Source organism: Emiliania huxleyi (assembly GCF_000372725.1).
Source record: "Emiliania huxleyi CCMP1516 unplaced genomic scaffold EMIHUscaffold_8, whole genome shotgun sequence".
NCBI lineage: Eukaryota > Haptophyta > Isochrysidales > Noelaerhabdaceae > Emiliania > Emiliania huxleyi.
The window spans coordinates 1,122,925-1,133,572 of NW_005196021.1; the positions used below are offsets into that span (position 1 = coordinate 1,122,925).

Here is a 10,648-nt window from a genome sequence, read left to right on the forward strand (position 1 = left end):
AGCTGCCTCTGGAAGGCACCGACATGTACCTTTTTGCGCAAATGGTCAAAATCAAGGTTTTGAAACGCGAGCTGTGCCAGAGTGAAATGGCACTAGCCTAGGTAGTGACAGGTGAGCTATATGTGTATCGATCGTCGACGTACGCTGTCACGTGTCAGCGATTCGCTGTTCTTTCTTTCTCGCTCGCGTCGCTGACTGAGTTGGAGGCGACCCGGGGCGCATCTGAGTCGTGTGGTTGCGGGGAATTATAATGCGGAGGAGGCCATCTTTGTTCTTTTCACACTTCAGCCAAAAGCCGTGTAATCTGTAAAAATTCAGGCAACTACACACTACTCACTTTGTAGCAGTATAGCACTAGACACCACTGCCGAAGGAAATTACCACATTGCAGATCGCATAAATGGACTCTTGAGTGGTAACGGAGACGGTCAAGAGACTCTAGGGGAGAGAGAGTGTGTGAAGGAATCTTCCGGTGGTGGAGAGAAGTATCAGGATAAGCGATGGTGAAGGCATGGAGGAAGTACGCGAGAGAGATCGGCAGAAGTGGAGGTGTGGGTTGCTGCTACGTTCCTAAGATAGCGACAGTGATTTAGTGCTGATAACGAGACTGCAATACGTGTGCGCGTGGTGGTGTGTAGGCGTGTAGGCTTAGGCCTGTCAGCGCAGCGCGCCGTTTGAGTGAGGTGGGGCGGGATGGCGAAGAGAGAGAAAGTGTCAGTAGCGGAGGAGGATGTTGGGAGGCCGTCTGGGTCTAGCTCGGCGCTGCCGTCGGTCGCGAGGTCAGTGACGTAAGCTGAAGAAATCTCGGGGACGGTGGGGTCTGATATGATTGGGTGATGAATGACGGAGGAGATGCGGGTTTGGGAGGGTATGGCTTCACTAGTCGTTGGAGTTAGCCGAATGATCACGCGCGCGTGCAGGCGAACAGGGTAAGGGAGGCGCCTTGGCGACGCCGCGAATCCAGTCGATCTGCGCGCACGGCGGTAGAGCGAGGGTCGAGTCGATCGGCGTCCATTTGTCGTGCACGACTGCAGGTACTGATACGGCGCCTCCGGGTCGCAGCGGCTCTTGTGGTGCGCGTCGCGTACCACAGTGGCGTGACGTTCTGAAGTCGGCGTAGCTGGAGCTTGATTGCTTCGGCGGATCGGCTACTCACGCGAATCTCAGTGATCTTCGCGCCGCTCTGGTACGAGTGCAACAGGAGGCGGTCCTCCTCGATCGTCCACGGAGTGTATAGTTTGAGTTCATCGACACGTTTTTTCGCGCGTGCAGCTTCACGAGAGCGTCCTCGACCCACGGCTGCAGGCTTGCCTCGGTGCTGTGCAGCTGCGTCTCGCCCATTTGTTGATCCTCGCACATTCCGCACATCAGAAGGATAGCTCGTCGATACCGGCGAGGCCTCGGAGCACATCTTGCCATCGACGCTGAACTGCACGCGGCTTTTTTGCAGGTGGTGGAAACGGCCACTGCTCTGCCACCTTGGGCAATGATATTTTGTCGCGGACATGGCGTAATAGCACAAAAGCGTCCATCTCTGGTCGCCACGGGCTGGCGCTGAGCGCTGTGCTTCGAACGACGGGTTGAGTGCACGGCCATGAGGCCGCGTCGCAGCGCATCGGGATGAGGTGATATGTAGTCCTCTTGCACCACAGGGTCGGTCGAGAAGGGACCGCCGTTCATGGCAGCGAGAGCGTAGAGCAGCAACCTGTGCATTGCCAGCACAGAGCCAGCAACGCCGCCTCGAATCGGTGAGGGGATCGTCTTAGGGTACCCCTAGGCTTAAAAGGGTGGGCCCTGGGGCGCCTGCGGCTTAAACGGCTTAAAACCGGCCTAGGCCGGTTTTAAGAGCTGCTGGGCCGCCGATTCCTTAAACGGTCTTAAACGCTTAAACGGTGCGGGAGAGCTCCCGAGGTCGATGGTCCGGGAGGCTCCCCGGTAGACGCCGGAGGCCGGGAAGCTGGCTACAGTCAGCTCTGGCACGCGTCCCCTATGCGAGTATGGCTCCCGCCAGTGCACCAGACTTACGGATGTGTCTTCAGTGGCGGGTTCGTGCCTAATAACGGCAGTATTGGAGAAACCGGCGCGGAACCCAGCGACGCGTGCCGCTGAGGCCGATTTTCTTAAACGGACTTAAAAGAGGGACCCCCCGTGCCTGCAATCTCTTAAATGGCAAGTTAAGCCCCCAAACCTCCTCGTTTCTTAAAAGGTCTTAAAAAAATCCGGCCCTCAGAACCCTAGGGGTACCCTAAGGGGATCGTGGCGGCGATTGGTTTGGACACGTCCCTGTGACCCTGTTTTCCCTGTCCCTTCGACGGCGAACTCGGGACCCATGACCCTTTTGGAAAAATGCTCTCCAGAAGACTTCAGTTGTAAAAAAGTTCAAGGAGTCGGACGAGGATGAGCAGGCGGTAGAAGCCGTGAGCCCGCCGCGACACGGGGAGATAAGCAGTCGTGCTCGCGGTTGTTCCATGCAACTACCCTCTACCAGTACAGATGAATATCTTCCAGCAGACGTTGCGTGTAGAGGAGGTCGCATCAGCTCCGCTCGGGGAACGGCACATTGGAACGGTGGCCGCGGCGCGCTGCTACTAGACAACCGCGCGGTCCGCAGCCCAGTCGACTCCGAACCCGTCGGCGGTCGGCGGGAAGAACGCGTCGGGCAATGGGTCGTCCCGGAGCGGCCCCTTTGGCGGGCTGCGCTGCGAGAAGACGTGCGTCGAGAGCCGGCAGCGGCCCGCGCCGCCCGCGGCGATGTACTTGTCGTAGAAGCCGATCAGCCCGTCGCGCGTCACGCGGCGCATCCGCTTGGACGAGCGCCACGGCCGCCCAAAGTCGTAGCGGCGCGTCGCAACCTCCGCCCAGAGGCGGGAGGCTTGCCCGTCGGCTCGCTGGTCGACGTCCTGCATCTGCGCCGCGAGCGACTCGCGGTAGGTGTCTAGCTCCTCGTCCGAGGTGAGCAGAAGCGTGCCGCGGAAGAGGCGGAGGAAAGCCTCGAGCCGCGCCTGGTGAAGGGCGGGAGGCTGCGAGAGAGAGAGAGAGAGCTCTGGGCATATCTCGGAAGCATCTCAGGCGACCTCGGTCATCTCCCACGGACTCCGGGGACAATCTCGCGGCGGCTGCACCATGGAGAGATATGGGGAGATATGGGGAGATCGCGCCTCCAGCTCGGGCGGCGGCTGCACCGACGACTGCACGATGAAGACGAGGCCACGCACTCCGTCCGCCTCGGTGGAGCCGCACTGCACAATGTACCCCAGCTGCTGCTTGGTGCGCAGCTCAGCATAGACCGCCTTGAAAGAGATGGGGAGATATGGGGAGATATGGGGAGATATGGGGAGATATGGGGAGATATGGGGAGACGCTCGGCGTCGCCGCCTTGTCTATCATCTGCGAGAGGAGCAGCAGGTGCAGCCAATCGTCGCCCTCGTCGGGGCCCACCTGCAGGCAGGCAAATGACGACTAGTCTGACCAGCGACTGGACACCGGGCGGTAGGGGTGGACGCAAGCGAGACGGAGAGACGGCCGCACTGGAGCGACACAGACACACAGATTAGACACTCAGCCACACGTACACGCTCACGGACACGCACACGTCCTGAGTGAGCGTACGGCACTGCGAACGAGGGTCGCGTCCTCCCGGTCGCCCCCCACCTGCAAGTGCGTCTCCCCATATCTCCCCATATCTCCCCATATCTCCCACCTGCAGGTACATCTCGAGCGCCCCGTTGGGCTCCTCGGGGTTGCCCGCCAGGAACTGGCGCGTCGCGCCGCCCGGGGGCAGCCGCCGCAGCCGGCGGACGGGCAACCTTTCCGCGGCGAGCGGCGCCGCCGGCAGCGCGGCGCGAACGCCCCGCACCATCTCGGCCGCCTCGTTCTCGCGCAGATTGCCCGCGACAAACGCCTCCAGCTGCGCCTCGCGCAGCACGCCCTCCTGCTATACCTTACACCAACCTCAGGGCAGGAGGGCGGCCTCGTGCCGTGTATTCGGAGCACCACGTGAAGAGGAGGGATGCAAATACAGCGCATAGAGCGGAATACGGCCAAATGCGGCGGGACGGTACAGGAATGCGCATTCCGCTTCTAGAGCCCTCCTGCATCGCGGCGACGTCCGAGAGGGAGACCTCTCCCGCCGCCGCCGCCAGCTGCTCGTTGGAGAAGCGCGCGGGCTGCAGCGCGAGCCCGCGCCGGTAGCCGGCGAGCGAGATCGGTTGCCGCCGCTCCGCGTCGCGCAACTGGCGGCGCAAGATGTCGACCTTGCGCTCGAAGGCAGCCTGCGTCGGCTCAAACGAGCGGACCGTCGACGCGACCAGCGTGGCGAGCGCGGGGAGCCGCTCGTCGTACCTGCGGCGGGGTGATGGGGGAGATGTGGGGAGACGTGGGGAGGTGTGGGGAGATATGGTCAGAGGTGGGGAGACGTGGGGAGATGTGGGGAGACGTGGGGAGATGTGGGGAGACGTGGGGAGGTGTGGGGAGGTGTGGGGAGGTGTGGGGAGGTGTGGGGAGGTGTGGGGAGGTGTGGGGAGATGTGGGGAGATGTGGGGAGATGTGGGGAGACTCGTCGTACCCGCCCAGCTGGACCGTAAACGCGTCTGAGCTCACGCCCGACGCCGCGACCAGGCCTGCCTGCGGTCGGTTAGTCAGTCAGTGTTACGCACGTCCTAACACGTCGACGGGGCACACGCACTCGCAGAGCACACACGGGGCGGTGTGTGCTTTCTCATGGAAAGGCATCCCACAGACATCAGTGCAATAGTCAGAGGGGTCCCCCAGGCGCGCCTGCGGAGGCGCGCCGGCTGTGGCTGCGGCTGCGGCGGCTGCGGCGGCTGCGGCGGCTGCGGCGGCTGCGGCGGCTGCGGCGGCGGCGGCGGCGGCGGCGGCTGCGGCGGCGGCTGCGGCGGCGGCTGCGGCGTCGGCGGCGGCGGCGGCGGTGGCGGTGGCGTCGGCGGTGGCGGTGGGGAGGGCGGCGGGGAGGGAGGGGGTGGTGAAGGTGGCGGCAGGCTGGATGGCGATGGTGGTAGCGATCGAGGTGACGGAGGAGAGGGTGGAGAGGTGGTGGTCGCACCTGCGCCGCCTCATAGGTCGCCTCCTGCAGCACCTCCGCGAGCATGCCCGCGAAGAGCTCGGCGGTGACTGCGGTGCGCGCCGACGTGTAGAACTCGGGCGAGCGCCACAAAAAGTACGCCTGCATGTGCATGTCATGTAACACGCCAACCTCAGGGCGGGGATACGAGGGATACGAATACGGCGGCAGCGGCGGCAGAGAAGGTGGCGGCCAAGGCGGAGGCTGAGCCGGACAATGCGCCGATATAGCGCCGATACGCCTCAGTCTAGATAACAAAGCTGCCATCGGTGTACAACCGAATCGGCCGAATGCTGCTGGAAGACAAGAACCCGTCTTCCGCTTCTATGGAAGAGGGCGAATGCGCGCGGCCGGCCGAAGGTGCGGTCGGGCAAGAAGTGGACGCGCGCGCCTGATCTCGGGCAATCTCGGGTAATCTCGGGTCATGGTAATCTCGGGTAATCTCGGGCAAGAAGTAGACTCGCGCGCCTACTGGTGAATACACCAACAGTCAACCAGTCCGTCACGCACACGCACACGCACACACGCTGCGCACGAGTGGCTCAGGCGCCGACACGAGACACACTGCCACCGGCCGAGTCAGTGGGTCTTGACTGCTGGGCACATAGCTCGCGGCTCACAGGGGCAGCTCATGAAGTGGCGCTACATGGTGGGGGGTCTCGGGGGGGCTCAGAGCACCGCGTGAATACACGGGCTACCAGTACAGAGGAGCTACAGAGGCCCTCTCGTCCTCTCGAGCGCTAGTTGGAAGACAAAGGTCTGTATGCCGCTTCTAGGCGCAGGAGCCGTCGGCGGCGGGCAGCAGCGACGGGGTCGGGCTTGGCACGCCCTCCTTGCGCGGCAACGTCTGTGGCGCCTGCCACGGCGAGCCGGTGCGAGCGTGTCGTGGACATGTCGTGGACGTGTCATGGACGTGTCGTGGACGTGTCGTGGGCGTGTCGTGGACGTGTCGTGGACGTGTCGCGGACGTGTCGTGGACGTGTCGTGGGCGTGTCGTGGGCGTGTCGTAGCGTGCCGAGGGACATCGAGGGACGTGTCGTGGACGTGTCCAGGGCCAGCCTTGATGGCGAGCCACTTGGGAGATATGGAGAGAAGGGGAGGTGTGGGGAGATATGGGGAGATATGGGGAGATATGGGGAGATATGGGGAGATATGCCTTGATGGCGAGCCGCTTGGGGATGAACGGGTTCGGGCGCGGCAGCGAGAGCTCGGGCAGCAGCGGCGCCGCCTCCCACGCCGCAACCTCGCCCTCGATCGGCTGCCGGCCGTACCTGATGCCCCAAGATGCCGCGAGATCAGCCGAAGTGGCCCGGAGTGGCATCTCGATCGGCAGCCGGCCGTACCGCGTTCCGTAGATGGGCTCGCTCAGCGGCGCCTTGGGCGCCACCTCCTTGGCGCAGACCTCGACCATCGCGGCGCGAGGCGTCATCCCGCCGAGCAGTTGGCGGAGGGTGGGCGGACCCCCCGCCCCCTCGAGCAAGGATGGCCCGCTCAGCCATGCGGCGGGCCGATAGAGCGGCATCGACGCGGCGGTGGCGGTGACGAAGGCCTGCGGCTGCGACGGCTCGGCGTAGCGGAAGCCAAGCTGTGCAAGCGCCTTAGCGTCGTCAAACACGTGGGACGGCACGCCTATGGGGAGATGTGGGGAGATGTGGGGAGATATGGGGAGATATGGTCAGATGTGGGGAGATGTGGGGAGATGTGGGGAGATGTGGGGAGATATGGGGAGATGTGGGGAGATGTGGGGAGATATGGGGAGATGTGGGGAGATGTGGGGAGATGTGGGGAGATGTGGGGAGATATGGGGAGATGTGGGGAGATGTGGGGACGGCACGCCCTTCTCGCGGCATAGGCGCAAATAGGAGAAGAGGTGGCCCATCGCCGTCGGCCACGCGGCGAGGCCCGCCTCGGTGAGGGCGAGCGAGGCGGTGACGACGGCGAAGGAGCGCGTCTGCTCCTCGACGCCGACCTCGATCGCCGTGCCGAGCCCCTCCCTCTTGAGGAGGGAGAGGAGGGACCCGTCGGCGCGCGCGGTGAGCAGCTGCGAGAGGGCGACCTGCGGCTTGCAGACGAGCCATGTTCTTCCCTGACCACCCCATATCTCCCCATATCTGGGCGACCTGCGGCTTGCAGGCGAGCCACGTGTCGAAGTCGGCGACGGGGAGGCACCTGCAGCGTGCATACACCAACATCAGGGTCACAGTCTCCAGCCGTGTGTTCAGAGCCCTTAGCTCCCCGGCCCTGGGTGTGAGGCTACCGACTGCGGTCCGAACACCGGTCCATCGTGCCACGCGGGCGCGAGGGCGCTGCGGAGGCGGGCGGCGGTGGCGGAGGGTGCTGCAGCAGCACACGGGCGGACGGCGGCGCGCGGGCGGCGGTGGGGCCGCGCGAGTATAAGGGCTGAAGAACCGCCGAAGACCGCCGAAGACGTTCGAACACGTTGCTCACCTCGCGAGTACTAAGGCGGACTATTCTGCATGCAGCTCTCGGCGGGAGAGCACCATGTCGCAGACACGGCGCGTTGCTCGCGCACCTGTGACGGCGGCGGCGGCAGTAGTGCTGGCGGTGACAAGGGCGGCTCGGGTGCTTGCTCAAGCACGGGGGCGTGTGCTCCGCGTCGAAGCGCAGCGCAGGACGAGCGTAGGGCGAAAGGACTCCTCTCGGCGAATCTCGGCGAATCTCGGCGAATCTCGGCAAATCTCGGCGAATCTCGGCGAATCTCGGCGAATCTCGGCAAATCTCGGCGAATCTCGCGCACGGGCACGACAAGCGTCGCGAATGGCGAAGCGACGGCGCCGCTGCCGAGGCCGCCGCCTTGGTCGGGCGACAGCGGCAGGCCGAGCGGGTCGTACTTTGCGGAGGCGGGCGGGCCTATTGGAATGGCGATTGGCGGACTCATTGCTGCCCTTCTCTGGCAAGGGAGGCGCGTGCCCGGGATGAAAGGGCGGATGAGGAGGAGTCGGTGGACTAGAGCGATCAGCTGGAGGCGGGCCGGGGCGCGATGGCAGCCGCGAGAACTGCTCTGTGGCCAGGCGCTGCAGCTCGTCGAGCGACTGAGGGCCGAGGAGCGAGAGGTATGGTGAGATATGGAGAGAGAGAGACAGAGACAGAGAGAGAAAGCGAGAGAGGTGTGTGCGATAAGATCTTGATATGGACGAGAGATATGGACGGGAGATGGCGTTTGGGCCCCGGTTGTGTCGCGTCCCGTGCCCCCGAGTTCATGTTAACAAGTGTGGCGAGCCTGCGGGCCTCTGATGTCCAGTGCAGCACATGTACTCTTGGTGTGTGTGCTGTGGGCCCTCCTTGTCTCTGCAGTAGACCGTGTGAGGTAACACCTTCCTACCGGCGAGCCTGCGGGCCGAGCAGCGAGAGATCCATCTGGTCGGCGCGGTAGTACTCGCCGTAAAAGTCGAGCAGCGCCGCGCGTGCGCCGCCGCCGCCGTCGCGCAGCGTCGCGCGGTTGCCCGTGAAGAAGCCTAGTACCGTACCTCCAGAGTCTCGAATCGAGCGTGGGTTCAGTCCCGTGGTGGTAGCAGGTATGCGGCGAGCCGTTGTAGGGGTGGCCCGACACGCCCCGCGTGGCGCGCAGCAGCTGCTCGGTTCGCCAGCCGTCTGACTGGATGTTTTTCGAGTGCTCCGACTCGATCGCCGCAACCTCGCGCGCCGTCGCAGACTCGGTGAAGAGCGGCGCCGCGAAAAAGTCGGAGAAGCGCGCGAGCGCGCCCGGCAGCGCGCCGGCGCCCACGTCGAAAAAGTAGACCGTCTCCTCCGAGTCGGTGTATGCGTTGTTGGAGCCGCCATTTGAGGCGATGTACGACTCAAAGTCTCCCTCGTCGGGGTAGGAGGCCGTGCCGAGGAAGAGCATATGCTCGCAAAAGTGGGCGAGCCCCTGCCACGCCTCCGGATTGGACATGGAGCCAACCGCAACATTCATGGCTGCGGCGGCCTTGCCGGCAGCCGGGTCAGAGGCGAGCAGGACCTGAAGCCCGTTCGCAAGGCGCAGCCCACGGTAGGAACGCCGGTCCAGGGCGGCGGAGGCAATCTCGTAGACGGCGACGCCGGCGCCGGCCGCTGCCGGCGCGGCGGCCGGCGCCTTGCGCAGAGGCAGCAGCACGGAGGCGGCAGCGCCGTGCGAGAGAAGCGTACGGCGATTGATCCAGAGGCCGTGAGCCGGTGGCAGCGCGGCGGCGGGAGAAGCCAGCGCAAATATGCAAAGCTGGGCGGAGCGAGTCATGCGTCTGAACATGATGCTGTGCGAAGCCGCCACGCAAAGCTGTGCCGACTGTGCCGGTCGAAAGTGTGAACAAGTTGGAGCAGCAGCTCCTGAGCCGCGCCGCAGGCGCCTGTTGATAGGTACATGTGATAGCCCTGGATGGGCAATGCATACGCCTAGTTGGGCCTCAGATCGCTCGACCGCGTCCCGGTGCTCTGCCGTCGGATTTGTGACGCCGCCGCACCGCGCCGCGGCCGGGGGCCCTCCGGAGGCCAAGGATGGCCGTGACGGACCGGGACGAGCTCTGAGGTTCAGTGTCAGTGTATATATTGTAGAGACTAACCATGTGCACAATATCTCTCAGTCTAGCTAAGCCTGGGAAGGCGATGCCGGGGCCGTACAGCAGCTTTGATGGTGCTTCGCCGGCGTGCGTCCCGGAGCGGTGCCGGACGGGCGGTCCTTGGGAGGAAAACGAGGGACAGCGCCGACGGCGCTCTGATTCGACTTTTAACTTCAAACAAAGACAGTGGCACGCGCCGCAGCGCGGTGCGTGCCACTGTCAGGAGCGGATCCGTCAGTTAGTCATGTTCACGCCGGGATCGTGTCCCTCACAACCTGGGCAGACTTTAGGCCACAACAGTAGATGTGCTGGCTGCTGCCCCGCGCCACCCACCCACGCAAAGACCAAAGTACTCGGAGAGTCGGAGAGAGAGAGAGAGTTTGAGAGAGTTTGTTTGAAGTACTCGGTCCCGAAGCGTCAGTACGCGGTGTGATGGTGCATGCGCCAATCCTGCGGCGCGGGGCTGGGGCCCTCGGCAGAGGCGCGCGTCAGGTGAGGCAGCCACGCCTTGAAGAGCACGGCGGTCCCCATGGGCGCCTCGATGACCTCTCGTGGCCGTAGCACCTTGAGCAAACTCAACGGCCCACTCTTCTTGATCGTCTGCTCAACGACGTGCGATCGGTGCTGCATATGTCATCTCTCTCGGGTTGACTCGGCCACATAAAACCCTACCGTTCAGGTGCCCAGTGAATGAATTCCCCAGTGTTGTGCGAGGGAGACAGGGAGCACTTGGAGTACAGACAGGGAGTTGGGGATACCCATCACTGAGCCGACGATGCTCCGGGTAGCCCCACCCAGGGTGGCGCCCACCCCCATACCCTCGGGCACTTGCCTGCGCCCTCGCGCGCTAGCCCACGCCCTGCCCCACAACGCCACAAGATCTCACTCCATCCCGGCCTGCGGCATACCTCGGCACCCCCTAGCACGGAATTTCCAAACGCCCAGGTACCCTGCTCAGACCGGCCAAGCGCCACACAGTGCCACGCAGTGCCGCACAGTGCGGCGTGCCCGCGGG

At 64.2% G+C, this 10,648-nt stretch overlaps 2 protein-coding genes across 2 annotated transcripts; both read right to left on the reverse strand.

Annotated features, from left to right (window-relative positions):
* Nucleotides 1-570: 570 nt before the first annotated feature.
* EMIHUDRAFT_198698 (hypothetical protein) lies at nucleotides 571-1,341 on the reverse strand (the record flags this gene model as incomplete). Its single annotated transcript, XM_005759661.1, has 3 exons — nucleotides 571-607; nucleotides 1,089-1,183; nucleotides 1,255-1,341. The coding sequence occupies 3 exons, from the start codon at nucleotides 1,339-1,341 to the stop codon at nucleotides 571-573; spliced, it is 219 nt and encodes a 72-aa protein (XP_005759718.1).
* A 1,247-nt stretch (nucleotides 1,342-2,588) lies between these two features.
* On the reverse strand, nucleotides 2,589-9,314 carry EMIHUDRAFT_97098 (peptidase M16; the record flags this gene model as incomplete). The annotated part of the gene is made up of 13 exons (XM_005759662.1): nucleotides 2,589-3,002; nucleotides 3,123-3,290; nucleotides 3,361-3,438; nucleotides 3,701-3,931; nucleotides 4,122-4,341; nucleotides 4,565-4,623; nucleotides 5,063-5,182; nucleotides 6,156-6,677; nucleotides 6,915-7,136; nucleotides 7,201-7,249; nucleotides 7,582-7,613; nucleotides 7,839-7,951; nucleotides 8,564-9,314. 13 exons carry the CDS (start codon nucleotides 9,312-9,314, stop codon nucleotides 2,589-2,591), a joined length of 2,979 nt encoding a protein of 992 aa, XP_005759719.1.
* Nucleotides 9,315-10,648: the final 1,334 nt, after the last annotated feature.